The sequence below is a fragment of the Varanus komodoensis genome, unplaced genomic scaffold (assembly GCF_004798865.1).
Source record: "Varanus komodoensis strain SLA01 unplaced genomic scaffold, ASM479886v1 scaffold5, whole genome shotgun sequence".
Classification (NCBI taxonomy): domain Eukaryota; kingdom Metazoa; phylum Chordata; class Lepidosauria; order Squamata; family Varanidae; genus Varanus; species Varanus komodoensis.
In genome coordinates this window covers 989,555-1,009,359 of record NW_025336087.1, presented here as the reverse complement: position 1 = coordinate 1,009,359, position 19,805 = coordinate 989,555, and the positions used below count along the sequence as shown (strand labels likewise).

Genomic DNA, 19,805 nt, shown 5'->3' with positions numbered 1-19,805 from the left:
TACAACGCACACATTAGTAAAATGGCACCTGAACCTTTTGCAGAGTTTTCCAGTCAGGACCAACATCAATGGTGGGCACCACTAAGCACCCTGTACGTCAGCCCTGTGGTAACAAGGCCTCTTCACCGTCCCAACCTGCTTGTTCACTGACCTCTCACTCTAACCCAGACAATGGTCGGGATGAGGAGGAGCAGCAGCAGAGGTCACTGTCTCCTTGTCACCAGCTCCCTGCCTGCCCAACAAGGAAGTGGTAGTGATGAGAAGACAGGGCTTGAGGAGCAACAGCAAGAGGCCCACTAAGGGCATCCTGTGCAAAGGCTTAAAAACATGGAAACTGCATGGATTTGGTGCAATCCGGAAGAATTCAGAGTAGTGTTATACTGAATTATATCCTACTTACGCTGAAGAGGGCAGACAGCTGGTACGGTATTGTGAAGTTCAACCATAATGCTTGCTTTGGGCTAGTCACCAGCTCTCATGCCAGTCACAAGATCGTACCAAGGAGAATATGGAGACAAACCCATATATACTGTTCTGAGCTCTTTGGATGGTGAGGAGACAGAAGAAACAATAATTTGCAATAAACTTTGCAAACAATAATTTAAGATAGAGGGGCGTGTACCTGGTATCAAAGCCACGAACTACAGCTCCCATTGATTTAGCTGCTCCTGCAGATGCTAATCCAGCCACTCCACCTCCAATTATCAGAACCTGTGTGCACACAATGAACAGCAATTACATTATGTCCCGAACAGAATCAATGTAGTTGATTCATACAAAATTCATGCTGATCCATCATAACTTGAACAAGCCGGCAACTTCCATGTGGAGTCGAACTAGGGTCCACAGGCATGAAACACTACAGCAAGAAGGCAGCTAGCAAATTGATGGCATTTTATTCCAGTCAGAAGGGATGCAAGAAGATATGGTGCTGATCCTTGCCTAATAAGAGGAACTATCCATGAAAATGCTTTTGAACTGCTCCAAGGTAGAACCTGCATGAACACCTGTGAGAATGCTGGAAGATGAAGAAGTAGCTTTCTAATGAGGGAACAGTGTACCAGGTTTCTAGAATTACTGCCCATGCACTGTGGTTGGCTCTTTAGTCCCATCCATACAATCAGTATTGCCAATTAAAACAAAAGAAGTTCATTTGTATTCATCGCTGGGACAAGACACTGTTGGATGAGACAGCAGCTCTTGGCGTGTTTCCAGGGACAGAGTGGCACTGAATGGTCAGCTGTGGGCAGCAAGGACTAGGAGGTGCGTGGTGTGGGGATAAAGGGGGCAGCAGAGGGTGAACCTGTCTCAAGGCTGCTGCCCTCGGTTTCTCAGATGGACCATGGGAACAGGCAAGGCTTGAGAAGGAAGGAAGGGGGCAAAGGAGAGGTGGAAGATGAGCCCGTGTCCTGCCCAGTCCCTGACCCCATGGCATGGTCACAGAAAAGCTACCCAGTTAGAGGGCCTGCACAGACCTGGAAGGCTGGCCCTTCTAAAGGTGGACCCTCCCTCCCACAGCGGTGACCCCAGTGTTACTGCAAAGGAGGGTTTTCAGAAGGAGTTTCTAGTTTGGGATGAACTAACCACTCTGTTCATACGGAGACTAGCCTTTCCATGGCTGTAGCTTGTCAGCTGTGCTTTGACAATGAAAAACTATTTGCAAAGAGATTTCTGTGGTTTTGTTTCCCCAGAGTGACTGAGAATAAAAAAGCAAGGAAATGGAATTAATATAGGCCTCAGTGTCTTCCATGCTCAGCTTAGCCTGCTCGTGGCTTCCTTAGCAGGCAGGTCTGTTTTAGGCCTCTTGACGAAGGACCGACACACAGTATCTTGCACTGGAATAACGCGCAGGTGCTGGCTTACCAGGCTTGGGTTGCAGGCATAGGCCAGGTTAATTAGTTGTGGGTCAGGCTACTCTTACCCCCTTCAATCCACAGCCTTCCTCATTCACCGTAGTATGGCCCTGTCAATCAATTGACTGACTGCCAGCAAGGCCAATACTAGCCTATGGTGAGAAAGAGAGTGTTGCCACTCAGTAGAGTTAGGCATGATGTAACCCTAAAGCTGACACAGTTCCATGTATACCTGCCCACCCCTAAGATCTGGAGCAGAGGTCCTTCTTTGGGAGCCCTCTTTGAAGGAGATCAAAGAGGTGGCGCCCCAGCTATGGAATGGGCTCTCCAGAGAGGTGCGCCTGGCACCATCTCTTGTTTCATTTCGGCACCAGGCCAAAACCCTTTTAATTTCTGAGCATTTTAAAAGTTAGTATTGTTTTCAATATTGATTTTATACATTATTGTGATCCTGTGTCTTGTATATGTTATCTCCACCCTGAGACAATGTAAAGGGTGGGGTGCAAAAATTTTAAAACAAACAAACAAACAAATAATAGTTGTAACTTCAAAGCTCACACCTGTATCAATGTGTGCTTTGCTGTAAAAAACCAAAGGTATATAAAGTGGGGTCTTGGCCCAACCCCTCTTTGTTCAGATTTCTTGGACCAGCAGACTGCACTGATCATTTGCTCCGGCTGACTTGAGCCTTGCTCTCTGATTGCTGCTACTGAGTGCAGTGTAAGTTACTCAACAGATCGAAAGATCTCCTTGTAAGCAAACCTGGAACTTTTCTTTGGAATCCCCAGACCTTTCAAGCCCACAGCTGGGGCAAACACATATATTAGTAACAATCTCAAATGTTTGAGTATTGGTCCTGATGCAACCAAAATACTGTAGCACTGCCCATGCACATAAAGGAATAGGCATGCTTGGGGAAAACTCAAAGTTTGCAAAAGAACAAAATACTTTTAGAGGAAAAACCCTAAAAGGGCAGAACACACAAAACAGCACACAGGAGACTGAGTGCGCTCACTTTTGCACCTGTGGGGCAGAGTTAATGAAACAGCATGGCTAGAATCACCTTGACTCCAAACCTCAGTCCCTTTCCTTTATCACAGCAAGGTTCTTGTGGCTACAGCAGACTGTCAAACATGCACACAGAGCCTGGTCTGAGGGCAAAAGAGGGCTCAGTGGGATTTCGAGCAGTCAAGAAGGGTTTCCCCCTTATGCCCATCAGAAGATGGATAAATTAGGTGAACTATGGAAGGTATATGCAGGATACTTGATGTATGCAACTTGGACCACTGGAATAGTCTTTTTTGGGCACAGAATTCTGGTTTTGTTAGTGCAGGAGTTCACACTGGCTGCTCTCTTTCAAATAATCACTGTACTTACAAATAATCAGCTAAAGATCTGAACTTATTTTTCCTTAATTATTCTTTGATTTACTTGTGCAGAAACTTGCGCAACTTTCCGCACTTTTATACAAGCATTTAAGAGCAAAATACGTGCATGAACACATGATTTGCCCTTTCCTTTTCCAAGTCATACATACATTCCCTGTACCTACTGAATGACATATAGTTTACCCTAGTATCTTCACACAAGTATGTAGTGCTATTGCAGTGGCACCAGTCCGAGTAGCGATCCTTGAGCGGCAGGGGACGTAACCTTACAAGCCCGTAACAAACATTACAAGTAAGCTTACAAGTCCCTACGAACAAATCATTTAAACTAATTCTAATGGCACAATTTAGCCTGATGGCAAGATAAAAATCACAGGTCTTTAACCATAACTGCCATTCATAGCACACATTATTAATAAGCAGGCATAACCAGGACCATACGTGACTGCATACAGAGCCAGTCCTGTTTTTCTAGCAAGAGTATGCCAGTGTTAATATTAACATTTGTAACTTGAGGCTCAGTTCAAAAGATGCCAATTGATAAACCATTCCACATCCAAACAAACAAATGACATCAAAAGAAACTGCATCTGACCAGCTGAGAAATGCCAAAAAGGTTAACTGGGCTAAAAACAAAGTTCAAACTAGCAGTTATTAAAATACAAGGCCACAAACCAGAATCACTGATTACTTTTTCTTCCAGTTTGTTACTTGCATGTTTCTTCTTCCACGTACCTTAGCTGGAGGGACTTTGCCAGCTGCAGTGATCTGACCGGTGAAAAAACGACCAAAGTGATTGGCTGCGAGCACAACGGCCTTGTACCTGTTCGAAGCAGCAAGACAAAACAGGAAATTATCCGCACTGTTTCCCATTCCTCTTCTTCTCTGAATAGTTATTATGTTGCATTTATATCCCACCTTTCTTCCTATTGCAAGGGACCCAGGATGTCCTCCTCCTCTCACAACCACCACCCTGAGAGGTCAGCCAGGTTGCAAAGCAGTGACTAGCCCGAAGTCACACGGTGGGCTTTAGGACAGGGTGGGGACTAGAACCGAGACCTCCCAGGTCCCCAGGCCAACACTCCAACCAACACCCCACGCTGGTCCAGACAAAGGTAAGCAGTACTTCGCAGTAGTATTCGTTAAGCAGTTGTCGTGTCTGCATTTGCCCTACAGCCTGTGATAGCTGGACTTGCAGGACCACCAGCTACCCCTTGCTCCCATTCTCACAACCCTACCATAACAGCACTTGTGGATGACTTAAACCTGCCATACTGAACTGATCACAGTTAATGAGAACTGGTAATCAGGAGCAACCTTGGACATTATGCTGATTAGAAAAAAATAAAACACCGCGGTTCCTGCTCCTGTACACCTCCACCCTGGCCAGCACACAATTTTTCCATTTTCCCTTCCCTTAGGAGAGGCATAAGCTCTACATGTCAACTTGGTTCTAGTTTGACCTGATTCAGTCCCTTCAGACATTGGATCTCAGAACCTCTCTACTGCATGGAAATATTACATTTTTTCACCCTAACTATAGCATGTCCCTCTCTCTGGCATTCCCGGTTTCAGATTCAATGGACTCTCAAAAACATCCTTTCCACTTCCTTTTTCAGCTAGTGAATCACCAGCCTCATTATTGGGAAGAACCTACTGGATTCCAGATTCCCATACATCTGTTTAACTCACTGAAGCACTTCCCAATTTGCAAGGCCCAACTGGATGACTCGTGTCTTAGCTACCTGCCTTGCTGCATCTCCCACTGCTGTAACCCAAGAACAGGGCCTGACTGTAGCAATAATTAACAAAATAAAAATGCAGACCTGCCTTGGATATGAAACCCACTCAGTACCTAACAGGCTTGCAATAGCACAGATGGTTACGTGCTATTATGGTTCCTTACCCAGCTATGTTGGCCATGGAGCTAAGAGCGTCATATCCCTGAGCAATAGTCACACGTGGGACCTGATCCATAGCCAAGACAGTAGTTTTTCTTTCAGCCAGTTTGTTCAGGAGATCTGGGTTTTGAGCCGGATAGATAAAACTGATTAGGGTACTAGATGGCTTAAACAGATCTGCCTCATGTACACCAAGTGCAGGATTAAATATGGGAGCCCTCACCTGGAGAAAGAAAGAGTATAAATCACACAACCCAAGAATACAAACATAACAGCAATGAAAAGACACAAAAGGAATTGAAAGAAGCCCATGCTTTAAGTGTGTTGCTCATTTTAATTGGTTATATGGTATGTTAATTCTTGAATGCTTTATCATCCCCCTTCCAAAGAATCTGCATTACTGACTAGCTATGCAAAAGAGTGTATGAGCAGCAGTAGTATTTTATCATCTCAGTAATCCTAACAATAACCCTGTAAAGCAGAGCAGCTTTATGCCAATACTGCAGGAGGAAGTCGGATGCTTAGGGCCATTATGTGAATGGCTTTAAAAAGGAAGTGGACAGATCTGGGTCAAGACTGTGGCAGGGGAATGGGGGCCTTTATCACTTTCCTCATTAGATCAGGGCCCCTGCAGCTATTTGCACTGAGGGAGAAAGCCCCTTTTCACACCAATGGAAGCTTCTCTCTGAATACCAGCTGCAGTCTAGGGTGGGATCTGAATCAGGAATGAAAGCAGAGGCTGCCCCTTACATTATCATCAGAGCCCACATCCAAGTCAGACCCCCTGCACCTATTCACTTTGCTAAATATCATTTATAAATTATATACATTTATATCTTTGTATAAATATAAATTATAAAAATCACGTATAAATAAATATCATCCACTAAGTCCATATGATCTCATCCAGTTTCAGCCTGGCAGAATAATGGCTGACTAAAGTCTATCTACAAACCTTGTGCATATATGAGAGACACAAATCTTGGATTAACTAACTCAATTAAATTGAGGAATTAATTAAATACATGGTTTGTTCTTAGGTTAACCTAAGGGTAAAACCGGATGAGATCATATGGACTTAGTTACCAATGGTGTGGATGGTATTTAATTATTTATTTATAAATGATTTTTATACTTTATATTCATCAGAGCGAATAGGTGCAGGGCGTCTGACTTGGGTGCGGACTCTGGTGATAATGTAAGGGGCAGCCACTGCTTTCATGATTTGCTGCTTTTACACTGAAACAGTCGGACTGAATTAATGGCAATAATCAGTAAAGAACTACAACTGGAACATACACTATTTTGATATTCCTCAAGTAATCCTGTAAAGCAAACTAGTATTACTCTCTAGATGGGCTGAGAGACAGAGTGATGTGCTTAAGGCCAATATATGCAAAGCAGGATCTGATTTGGGGACATCCTCGCTGCCAGCTCATGTTATTCCACTGCTGCAGCACCACTCAGTGAAGACTCTGTAGTTCAACAAAAATTAACATATGATGTGTTATGAGAAGGGCCACAGCTCAGTGACAAGGCACATGCTTTATATGTGGAAAGTCCCGACGCTGGCATTACTACATTTATTACAGTTTTGAACTGCTCAACAATCCAAGTTCTTTGGGTGGTGCGTAATCCACTAAAAATAGAAAAATGCCAACAATAAAACAAAGAATAAAAATGCTACATGCTAAAATGCAAGATAACTAGGTACATATAGTAAAAACACTTCAGTAGATTCAGTCAAACTAAAAGCAAAGTAAAACAGTGATCAAAAAGCACTAAAAAAACTTAAAATGGCATTTTAAGATAGGTCTGGGAGACAGTCCTATATAAAACTCTGGCAGCTGCTACAAGTCACCAGATAATGGTCTAATTCAATATAAGAGAACTTTCAGTGCATTCAGATAGTGACACTAAAGAAATGGAAGCCAAGCTTTATCACAAGACTGGCAGTCAAATGCAATGGTCAAATACAGAATGGACTTTGGACAACTGAAAGTATGCTTTGCGATAACTGCCTTTCTACTGATAGAGGGATAGAGTGAAAATGATGGTGGTTTGTTCTGTCTAGTCACACGTTTTATAATATCTCCAAAGAAAACCTACTGTTAACCCTTATGGCATCACAACTTCTTTATGCTTACAAGAAAACAAGCATGGAAAACAGAAGTGATTGAATTTTCCAAGTAGGACAAGATAAGGCATATGGACAATATATTCAACAAAACAAAAATGCAAAGAATATTTAAGGTAAGATAGCTCTCACCCACAGCCCATCTGCTGAAACTTTCGGAGAGTTAGGATAGTTACACAGACTACAGTTGCCCAATGAAAGTAGCTCACTGCATTCTCTGAACAACACAGATGGCTTATGCAACAAGCCATTCTATGCACTGTAGTCCATGTACTATATAGTAACTGTACACCAGTTCAGTTACTATTTCAAGAGCTGTTTATGGCAACTACAGTGTGAAGAGTGGCTCCTTCTTATTCCAAAGTATACACATTACTAAGCCACCTTGGCTTTCTTTGAGCATCTTTATGCATTAGCAGCATCAGCCACTGTTTCATTCCTAATCAGCAGGTAACAAGTTCATTATTCCTCTGCTGTTTGGTCTTGCAAGCAAATACTAAATCAGTTTATATACTATACAGCCATGGTTTGCCATCTCCCTTTTCTTGGGGGCCCCTGTCCATTGCAATCTGTCTGCTACAACTCCTGTACACTGCACCTTGGAAACCAAGAAGGCTTATTAATCTCACTTGGTGAATATGTTGCACCCACTGCTGCCCAACAGCACACACAGTTCTTCCCTGCCTCTGTACAGAGCATAGGAATGTTGGCAATGAGGACAAAATTCCCTTCAAGGAACCACATCCAAAACACGATTACTGAATTTGGTTGGTATCAAGGATTCTTGATCAGTTTCCAAGAAATGACAGGATTTTCTGGAACTCAGCCTGGAAAGCCATTTCTGCAGAGGATTAATGTATGTGCAATTTGGTGATTCACACAAGGAAAATACTGGGAAAGATCCATGGGCTGCATCAACTGCTAAGACTCCACATGCAGGTGCAAATTCAGCACCAACTTTGAGACAACTTCACTTTGAGGCAGTGAATGTGTTGTAGCATATGAAGCAACCAAAGCTCAACTCAGTGATTTAGCTATGGCGTACCCATTTCCATGTACATCATTATTTCCCTCCTTAGAAACATTTAGAAAAGTACATTCAAGCAACAGAACAGCAGTGGAAAAAGTAATTACTTTGACAACTAGATCAGAAGCCAAAACTTCCTTTGTTCCTTGGATCCGTGCGCCAGCCTCTCTGTAATGATCATCAGAGAATTTGGAAGCTTCTCCTGCACTCGATTCCACAACGACATTGAAACCTTGCTTAACCAGTGCTTGAACTCCAGCTGGTGACAAGGCAACCCTTTTCTCATTCTGAAAAATCTCCTTTGGAACACCCACTGTCAATTGTTTGTATGGAATACCTGTAGAACACAGAGAAACAAAGAGCAATTATTCTATCAATTAAAAGCTGAACAAAATAACAGTCTCCTAAGGAAAGTGTTGTTTGAATGTACAATTGAAATTATTTCCATTAAAGTCATCATTTTAACAAGGTGCTAGCAGCTCTTTTTTAACAAGCATTTGGATATCTTCCCATCTCAAGGCAAATTCCAGAGGGAGACAATACATAATCATCTGGTTGAAAATGTTTCACTGATCTCCTACAGCTATCTACGTAGTAGTTTGAGTACAAACGTTTTTACAGTTGTTTCAACTTTGCAACAATCCTTGTAAATAGTTCTATTTTTACTTCAACTAAGAGACCAGCAACTTACCTGAGGCCACTTGGCAAATCCATAGCTGAACTGGACTTAAATCCAGTACTCACAAGATCAGACCTGACAGGCCCCTTCACCATGTATGACTTTAATTGCAGAATAGTTCCTATAAAGATCATGATTGCTCCAAAATATTGTGACAGCCATTTGTGACACCTCACATGCTAACAACTCTGGATCATCATCAAGAAAACAATTCCAGCTTTCCCAATCTGCTGCTCTCCAAAAGCTTTGAACTAAGAATCCAGGTGTTCCTGACCGTTCTCCATGCTGGGCACAATGTTTAGTGAGCTCCATGCTGAGGAATACTGCTATAAAAGTTTTCCCTCCCACATACACTGCTTCCCCCATGAAGAAAGAGGTGTTTTGGAGTAGCACCCCACCTAATCCCCAGGTTATAGAAATAGCTTGTGAACTAAAAGGCACAGGTATGATCCTTGAACACAACAGGTGGCCATGTGGCCAAACCAAACGTCCTTGTGTCCACCATACACTCAGGAAAAAGGGGACAGAATACAGAAATTCACAGTTGTGGAACAAAATCCAGGTGGTGGCATCGCTGACCACTCACCTTTGCTCAACCTTTTCTTGTAAAATGTAGGTACAGAACCTCAGACGTGGGAGCCAAGACTAGCTTCCGGGGGGTCCCAGTCCAGTGTTCCGGGTTTCTCCAAAGAGCCTTCTCTGCTTCCTGTGGCCCTCCCACTTTCCTCCAATCACCAATTGTTTGGTGGTTTTCCAACATACCCTAACCTTTTGGGACAGGTTTGTCCTCCTTTCTGAAAAGTTTAAATGCTTTCTCTAAGGTTTAATTACTAGCAATAAGAGTTTTAAGCTAAAGTATTATGGCATTTCGCCCACACACACCACTGGAATGTTGCCCTTGAAAGCATCTTCCATAAATAATTCAGCCCTTGGGGTGAAAGAGGCTCTGTAGCTCCACTGTAGATGTAGGACCAGACTATGCACTGTGTGTCAAACTAGAACTGAAGACACAGAGTAACCCCCATTGAAAAGGAAAATACATAGTTCCACTAATGCTTTTGTCTATTCTCAAAAACCAAACCCCAGAAAAAATACTGGGTCAGATACGCCAAAGCAGTCATGGACATGCTTCCTATAGTGTATGAACAGATGGGCCCTGCAAGATGAGCACCGTATCAGGGCACCGCCTGTCCACAGTTCCTACCATGCAGTCCTTCTGTTGAACCAAACATCAGTCATCGACTAGAGAAGCCTGGAATTCCACCACCACACAGGACTCTTTATCTATTCACATGCAGAAATACTCCACAGCTAGTTAATAATCCAAGCAATGCACATTTGTCAGGCTTTGAACAAACAGAAAAATATGGCCAGTTGTACAATTTAAAACTGCTCACTTTCTGTCTAATTTTGAAGCCGCAGTCTTATACACACCCACTGAGGAGAGCAAGACTGCATTCTTATATTCACTTGCCTTGGATTCAATTCCACTAAACTCAACTGACTTCTCAGGAAACGTTTAGGATTGCAGTATGCAGATTCAAGGTCAGATAAGGTTCCCCCACTGCCCAGTGGCTTATGCAGCTATCCCTGAAAGCATATTTCTTACAGCTGCTGTAGTATGACAGTGTTCGAGACAGACCAAGCACTTCAAAACATCTATCAAGTGACATTTATTTACAAATGTGCTTAATGAACACTTTATTAACTCATCTTCTACCTGTTATAGTCAATTTCAATTTGTGCATGACATCAGAAATTAAAAGCAGATGCAGTACTGAAGATACAGCAATTAAACCCATTTATTGTTTGAGACTACCTGCTGCAAGAGGCTGCTAAATCACTTTGTTTAAACTTGCATCTTTCTTATCTTTCCTTCTCATGGCGTTGTAAGCCAAGGGACAGGGTGAGCCTATTTCTCAGAAGAACCAGACAGAATCCTGTCCTTCCCACAGCAGAAGCCTGACGAGTAAACATCTTTCCCCACCCCACCTCTCTCTTTCCCTCCGTCTCTCTCTCACACACCCATCCCATTTACCCACAAATAACTCTGCTAAAATAAGAGGCAAATTAAGACATATTGTAATTTCACCAGCCATCTCCTTTAAAACATATTTTGTGAAGCCCGATGTATTAATGGAAAAACCCTGTTCTTGTCTTTACTGTACTTACACAAAAACTGCAGCACTAAAAGAGAAGGTAAACCAGTTTTCTAGGCATGTCAAACAGTCCAAGTTTTTCTTCTTTACATTTTAGATAGCTGGGTAAGCCCACCCATGGGAGCACAAAACAGAACTTAAAACCACAGGGTTGCATCCAGTGCTAATCTACTTAGAGTTGGCCTATTGAGATGAGTAGCACTTAAGTTAGAGTAGCTCAAAAGTAAAATTAAAGCAATGCTAGAACAGGGGTGAAGTTAAAATTAACAATTAAAACCAGGTACTATTATATGCAGAGCTGTACCAATAACTTAGTTACAGGCCAAGCAAACAGCCAGGTCTTCAGGGTGTGCTTGAAAGCACGCAGTGGTGGGGACTGGTGAGACTGAAGTGCAACATGATGCACAAGTAACCAATCCAATTGGTCATCAACAGTGCAATCAAAACATGTTTATTCAGAAGAGAAGAAAATCCTATTGACTTCAATAGATTTATTCTCTAGTAACAAAAAGGGAAAAAACAGCAGTTTCAGAACACAAGAAAATGCAATAGCACCCAACTTTTTTTTAATTTCTCACATTTTGGATATGAGCATTGCAGTTATGAATGAATATTTTCACCTTCTGTGCGATGAATTGTGCTTTTATATTATTAAATGTAACAGCTGTGCGCTGTTGAATTTTTATGGCTGGCTGCCTAGTAACTGTGCTTAGAATTGCAGCTTTAGAAAAGAGGTTTAGAAAAGAGGTTATCACAAAAACTACTTACTCCCTCTAAGAAGGAACAATGGGCAAATGTGCACCTATTTACCACCTTACTATGCCAACAGCTTTAGAAGAAGCTGCTCACCTTTTTTCAGAGTTCTGCAGGAAGTCAAAGAGACAACCTGATGGAATGAGTTGAAATGAAGACAATGAATAGCACAGAGAAAGTAGATCACGGCATTTTTCTTCGCCCTGTGAAACACACAGACAAACCTACTGCACCCACGTGTACAACCAAGTCTACCAGCTAAATCGACAATGGTTGCAAGTTTACGCCAAACAAAGCAACATCTTCACATGGCATATGATAAATCCTGCACTGCCTGACTGGTTGGAGATCTCTTACAGCCTTTACCTCCATCACTGAAGATAAAGAAGTGCCAAGACCAAGAGTAAGCTACCGCTTACTTGGGCTGGCAAAAAGGGCCTGCTGGATTCTTTAAGAATAAAGCATTTATTGCACTTGTATCCCACCCTCGAATAAACGCATAACCGTATGAAAATGGTTAAGTTTTATCCTGTTAAACCAAAAGACCTTAAGACTGGTCCGATGCCTTCCAGGTACCTTCATAATTTCCTTGACTGTCTTTCTGTTCTCTCCTGTTGTATCAGTTTATGATGTATGGGTTTGTTATAATTTGTTAGTTTTGTAACCAACTTTGGGATTGTTTTATGAAGAAACACGAGTAACAAATTGTATAATTAACTAAACAGCTGAACAGGGATACAAACAAGATTCTAAGTCCAACATTGCATCTACCTCATCCCATTAAGCAGCTGTGCTGGCAGGAAAGTAACAGGGCACACCGGAAAATAGGAAAGTATGGTATTATCTGCATATCTTAGTGATGTTCCTTCTACCACTCTTTACCCCTTCCTCTGATTCTAATCCAGCTTTTCTTATGGTATGATCTGCATACAGATTGAACAGATAGGAGATAAAATACATCTTTGTCTGAAGCCTCTGCCAATGGGAAACCATTCAGTTTCTCCGTTTTCTGTCCTAACTGAAGCTTCTTGTCCGTGATATAGCTACGCATCAGGACAATCAAGTGCAGAGCCACACCCATTTCTTTCAGGATCATGCATAGCTTCTCATGATCCATATAGTCCAAGGCTTTGCTGTAGTCTATAAAGCGTACGCTGATCTTTTTCTGAAATACTTTGGTGCGCTGCAAAGTAGTCAATGTGTATTTGCAATATGATCTACAGTGCCTCTTCCTTTTTGCTAGCTTGGACATCTGGCATTTCTCACTCCATATAGGGTAGTATACATTGTTGCGAAACTTTGAGCATTACTTTGCTAGCATGGGAGATTAATGCAACGGGCCTGTGGTTGCTGCATCTTTTGCATCTCCTATCTTCTATTTGCACTGATCATTATAATAGTTCCTTTTGTCTCTATGTGATAGTCACTGAAAAGCTGCAATCGAGATTCTGACCCTATTTCTGTCACCTTTTGCTTCTGCCTCTTGCCTCTCCTTAGCGCTGTGTTTCTTCTGTCATCCATAAATTTTGTGTCTTCCAGTATAACACCATTAGCAATTTATCAGTCAGTATAATGGGTATGATGCAAATACATGTGTTTGTACATTTCAAGGATGCTCAGGGTACAATTCAATATCCTCCCCTCACTTCCACAGAATCTTAGACAGTGTTGTTGTGGAGGGAAATCTTTCCTCTTAAAACTTAATTCTGAATGCCAGTGTTTTATTTTCCCCTGAATGAGTGTATGGCGACAATTCACTTCTATGAAAGAAAGCGATACTTTTACAATCTCTGGTAGAATGGAAGCTAGACCTACTCCCAAGTAACCAAGGCTGCTGAGATACATAGCCCCATCTCCAGATCCTTCTCTCAGCCCCACTAGGGTCATGTTCAGGTAACATAACAAACCAGGGGTGGAATATTGGGGGAGACGGGTTCTCACTGCACCACGGGTTCTTGATGAAGCATTGGCTGAAGGATGAGTGTAGGTTGCTGCTGGAACAGTGGATAGCTGCCTACGCATGGGCTACCGCATGAACGCAGTTGGGTTCATTCATGGGCATGAATGAACCCAACTGCGCAATCAAGCTATGGCTTGTTAATTGCAAAGAACTCATAAAGAGAACCCATGGTTTGTTGCTGGGTTGTGAACTGTGGGCTGCTCACCACAGGTTATTATCTCAGCTGGGTACAGACAACTCAGTCACTCACAGTTCAATGACAACTCATACATCAGCCCTTGAGTGTGGGTTATCATGAGGACTGAGCCCAGCCTAGAAGTGTGACAGAACACTGGGAGAACAGAAAAAAATACTGGGGTGTGGTGTGGTTTGTGCATATACCAATATCAGACCCATTAGTTCGAAATCATAAAATTTTATTAGAGTCACGTACCTGGTTTCACAGGTGCCTGGCACCAGAGCACCTGGTGAGTACGGAATGTCCGTAAGCATGGGGTCTTCACAGTCTTCACTTTGTGACACATCACATTGTTGAAAAGAGGACTGGAACAACTAGTAACAACCGTGCGCAGGAGGCTTGCCATGTTAGCCAAGATCCAGTAAGGAGATCACAGTGTTAGAAAGCTGCACAGCTACCCTGCTGCATAAAAAAAATTGCTCTTTAACAAATAGCGACTCTAAAACTTGTAAAATATAAAAACATCATATTAAAATGAAACCTAAACTAAGGACGCAATGCACAAACAGAATGAAAAATAGGCTGACAAAATCCATGACCTATGAATAAGTGGCATTTAGCAATATTTTCAGAATTTCAGCATCTTGTGAATAAGTGCAAAGCATTTTAACAAAAACACAACACACTGATGCCACATCACAAAAATTTTAATATAATACTTAAAATAGAAAATGTAACTTTTCTAGCCTAGAAACAATTACTTGGAAGTAATTACATCTAAAAGGTCCTTAGCTTGGTGGTAGAATCTCATTTTGTATGCAGAACTTCCCACAATCCCCAGGTAGGGCTAGGAAAAGACCACATCTAAAACCTTGCAGAGCCAAAGAAAATCAGATTAAAGGCAAGACTAAGCTTGAATAGCTAAGGGTCCAATCCAAAATAGGGTTACTTCCAATGTTCCTAAATTAATTCCAAAGCAGGATTGCAGCATTATGTGAAGGTCCTCTTATCCTTCCAAAATTAATTTTTAAACTGCAAAATAGGTTTTCATAACTTAATTTTATATAAATTATGGGTTAACATTGACATGCAGACACTAACCTAAAAATATCCAAGAGTGATACACCTATCATCAACCAGTGCCTTTCCTTTAAAACAGAGTGGATTTGATTTAAATCAAATTGATTTAAAATCACAATCAGTAAGACTAGATTTAAATCATGGGTTTGTATACATGCATGCCTTACCAGTAAGTAGAGGAACTTTATTTAAATATTCCCAAACTGGGTCTCTTTTATGGACTGCTGACATTATAGGTTTTCTCCCCCAAGAAATGAATAATATGCTAAACCTAGGGGTGTACACAAAAAGACCCAAAGACTTGTGGAATATTCTGCTCAAAAAGTTCACTTTCATTTTTACTGTTTGCCCCTCCCTCCTCACACTTAGCTTCTTGTGCAAATCTATTCCAATTCCAACAATCTTCTTCTATTCATTGAATTTTTTGAAACCTAGCATTTAAGAGGTAAGGGATTGATTCTGTGTATATAGAATTGCAAAGGAACAATGGGATTAAGGTCTTTTTTCAACTCAGTATGAAAAAATGTTTCATAACATTTTTGCTCTGAAGAAGAGGCATGTGATCTCTGCAGACACAAATTCAGTTCTGAGAACTATAAAACCAAGCATCTGTGACTGTATCTTCTAGACAGATAAACTGCCCAATAATCTTACAGAAACCTCTGGAAGAGCATGACATTGTGAAAAGATTAATAGAATGAATTTACCAAAACATCTAAGCATTGCAAGAATATAAAGACTTATGCTACATGATTAAAAACTAATCCTTATTTCACGATGAATAACCTTTGGGCTATAATGCATCTTAAATAGAAAGCTACCTTTAGATAGATTTTTTTCTCAAAAAGCATTTTATTATTAAAAATCCAATTTAATTTTTAAAAATCCATTTTTAATTTTTTTAATCATTGATTTTCATCCACCCTGCTTTAAAAAGACTTGCGGTGAATTCTAACAGCACTGAGAATTTTACTAGTGTTTTCATTGGGATTTAGATATCATTATTACAGGCAAGCTTGTAAGTCCAGCAGCCTTCATTTATGATGTTCTTCCCTTGAAAACAAAGATAATAAAAGTCTACTGCATGGATGAAAATGAAGACTAGCAAAAAGAATTTTCAGAAGGCCAAATTGAACGCAGCTGATAACCTATGACACAGATTTGTTAAGTTACACTCCATGCTAAACTAAAGCAACATGCCAGCAATACAGATATTTCATAGTATTAGTACCAGCTAATAACACATGGCTCATAAATTAGTGCCTTTTTCCGATGAAAACTAAACTAGCTTTACTGCACCATGGTAACATTTAAAAGATAAAAATAGAACACACAGAAGGCCTGGATGGTCTCATTCTGACATAAGTTAATCTAATAAAAGATTCACTGTTTGGAGAAGAAATAAAGCAGCAACTAAATTTAGCAGCACATAAACATGCAGAGATACACAGTTAATTTTATGCCCATATATGATTAATAACACCTAATGGGGAAAATTCACTCAGCCAAACACGTGATCATGCTAAATTCACAGCTGAAATAAAGGCAATTTTTCCAATATTTTCTTTTTTTAAAAAGGGGAAAGATTGAAAAATGATCCCAGTTACAAAGCTATGCAATAAACAGAAAGGAGACACAGGAATAAGTTGCTCAAGTCAACTCTTTCTCCAGTTTGATATATAAGTAACAATGTTTCCAGCAAGCATAGTTTCTAAGGAAATTGCCAAAAATAGAAAGCACTGTATGCCACGTACTCAGATATTTAGAATGCTTAAGAAATATGCTTCCTCAGAAAGAAAGAAAATTAGTGTCATTAGTGATCCCCCTTTGCACTCAGAGATGAACAGCTGCCAGATAAAAGTGCCCCTTTAAATGAATAACCCGTATTAGTGCCCCTGACTACCCAAGCATTACCACGTCTGCAAGAAATGCAAGAAGCTGGAATCCCATTCATTAGCTGATTCCAATTGGCTGTCTGCTGAGGGCAGTGCTGTGCATAATTTGCACCAGACACACACGATTGGATACAACTACTTCTCAGTCTCCCACTGGAGTCAAGTTCATTCATTGAGGGAAGGACTTAAGCTGCAGGAGTCAGGAGCACTTAATTTATGTGGCATGCTGTCACTGTCCAATCACCTACCAAGGCACACAGTTTCAAGTAATCCTACTTACTAACCCCTGGAACTTGAACTAGAAATCTGAACTCCAATGCTAGCCATAGATTTGTTCACTATTATTACTTGTTTTTGTCCTTGACTGAGTTGCAGCTTAAGCAAGTTATTTTCCGCTCAGGCAAATTTAAAGTTGATGGAGAGGGGGTTTAATTTATGGAGTCTAATATAGTTATTCAGCATTCAATGTCTGTATTTCAATAGCTAAATCCTTTGAAAAAATGCATAGAATTGCAGTCTAAATCCCATCTTCTAGCATCCATGAACATAGATCACCAACTCAAAAATGCATGTCTCACTATGTAGTCTCCAAAAGAATATTCAGCTGGCTTCTTTTCATGCCCTTGCTGTACAATCCTGGAAGAAATATGCTATCTTCAAAGAAGGCTCCCAGCCAGTTCCAAAGATCAAATTAAGGAAGCAGGCAGAATACCAATTTTCAGGGTTAACAGCTACTGAAGACCAACCTATCCAAACTACTGGGGGCCACATGTCGGGAAACCTTGAGCCGATTCCAGATCTTTGGTGTGAATTCTCAACGGCTCTAAGAGACAAAGCCCCTCATCATGATTTATTGGCATGTAGAGCTGATGGTCCACACCAGGTGAAAACCAGCACCTCAAACTATCTCTAGAGGATCACAGCAAGCTATGCTATAAAAGGGCTGCTGCACTCCTGAACTGCATTGGCTGCAGCTCCAAACACGCTTCCTTGGAGTATTCAGCAAGGCACAAGGCCTCAAAAATTCCTCCCAAGGAGAATTTGGAGGGTTACACCTCAACTAATGTTAAAGGAGTGCTGTCAGACAACATTTTCATTGGGTGATCATCCTATCCTATTCACAGAATTGTATAAAGGCAGCAACATCATCATCTTTGATTCATAACTTCTTAGATTTTCCCACTACTTCTACACTGTTTGCCACAGAGGGAAAAATTGCATAGGTGTACGATGCATTTTAACCGGTAGTGCCAGCTGTCTGTTAGTACTTGTTTTATGTACAAAGGATGGCTTAAATCATCTTTAAAGCAGACTCTAAAAGGCAGCCTTATGTAACAATAATGCTAGTAATTGTATTAATATAAGAGAGTCAGGTAGACTGCCCTTTGGTGCAACTTCCCACAAGCAGATTCAGGGCTTTTGAAGTCATGTGGGAAAAAAGCAACTCTGAATTCTTTAACCACACTTCTCAGGTGAGCTCCCAGGTGCTCACCAGAACCCCACACCTTCCCCAGTCCTTCGCCACTAAAAGGGGATGCTGCAAGGCTCAGCCAAGGTCATTTCCTCCATTCCCACTGCACATTTGACCTCCACGTAGGAAGGTGGCAGGCAGCAATGTTGACTTTACCAACTATTGACAAAAAGCTGGTTCTCACCAGCACACAACTTTTTCCCCACACGATATTAAAGCATAATTGCTTCAGCCGCCAGATGCCATAAAATGCATTCCTTCTCCTTAGAAGATATACTGGGTCTATGTATATTGCCTAGCAGTGCCAGCTTCTACTTGTTCTCAGTTTTCAGCCGGTTTCAAGGCGCGCAGGCAAAAGAGGCCGGACTCCCACAATGTCACAGACCCTCAGTAAGTTTCGGCAGCCTTCCCCAACCGGGTGCCCTCCAGATGTGCTGGACTGTGGCCCGGCTGGAGGGCTTTTCGCCTTAAAGGCACTGAGGGAAAGGAGCTTCCTCGCAAGTAACCCGAACACCGCCTTGCTCAGCCGAATCTGCCGAGGGTGAACAATGGGAAGCAGCGGCGTCCCTTCCCACTTCCTCGTCCCCGTTAACTTCGGCGGGCCTATTCAGAAAGAGTTCTGCGACGCCCCCCCGCCCCGCTGCCAAAAGTATTCATCGGCTTGGGAGGGGAGGAAAATTGGAAGAAGGGTGGAACTCGGTCCCCGTCAGGAGGAAGGCGCAAAGCAATGAAGATCCCTTTCTCGAGCGCCCGCCTGCCTGCCTGCCTGCCGACCTACCTACCCATCCACCCCCGCTTTAGGCGCCACTGAAGGATGCCAAGATAAATGGGAACGGTTCTAACCCTTCCCCGCACAGTTGCATCCATTCGCGTCGGAAATGTAAAGGTAAAAAGGGCAACTGCTGAATCTTGAGCCCCTGCTCCAGGGCAACCACGACCGGCAGACAGGCATGCAAGCAAGCAAGCAAGCAAGGGCCGGTCTTTTTCGCCACTTCCCGAGTCCCATGGCGAAAGGGAGTGAGCAGGGGGAAGCGACAGCTGCAGCCACCTACCGCCCTTTGTGCCCTGCCGGCTGGTCTCGCGTGCAAGCCGCCGCCGCGCTGACCTTCCCAACTCGCCGGGGCCGGCGCGGGACGGGAAGCAGGGTGCACAAGCCAGCGCGAGGCCCCAGCCAAATGGGCGGGGCGCGAGCCCTCCGGCAACCCAGAACTGGAGGGAGAGCAGACGAGCTTGCAAAATACACAGCCGCAGCAAGCCTGCCTAGGTAGGACGGGGGAGGGCACGTGACCAGGGGCCGCTGCTCGCTTCTCTCGACACAAGGGGG

General features: G+C 42.3%; 1 protein-coding gene across 4 annotated transcripts in view; it reads right to left on the bottom strand.

Moving 5' to 3' along the window:
• Positions 1-19,688, bottom strand: part of NNT (nicotinamide nucleotide transhydrogenase) — a 59,096-nt gene extending 39,408 nt beyond the window's left edge. The window contains exons 1-6 of one of the 4 annotated variants that reach the window (XM_044446265.1): positions 19,534-19,688; positions 14,291-14,497; positions 8,414-8,643; positions 5,148-5,365; positions 3,977-4,064; positions 623-711 (exon numbers count right to left, since the gene is read on the bottom strand). In XM_044446265.1, coding sequence (XP_044302200.1) covers positions 623-711; positions 3,977-4,064; positions 5,148-5,365; positions 8,414-8,643; positions 14,291-14,441 — 776 coding nt within the window. In that variant the 5' untranslated portion in view covers positions 14,442-14,497; positions 19,534-19,688. Of the gene's footprint in view, positions 1-622; positions 712-3,976; positions 4,065-5,147; positions 5,366-8,413; positions 8,644-11,993; positions 12,101-14,290; positions 14,831-19,533 lie in introns of those variants that run through there. The other 3 variants (XM_044446266.1, XM_044446264.1, XM_044446267.1) reach the window with 3 other exon arrangements.
• Positions 19,689-19,805: the final 117 nt, after the last annotated feature.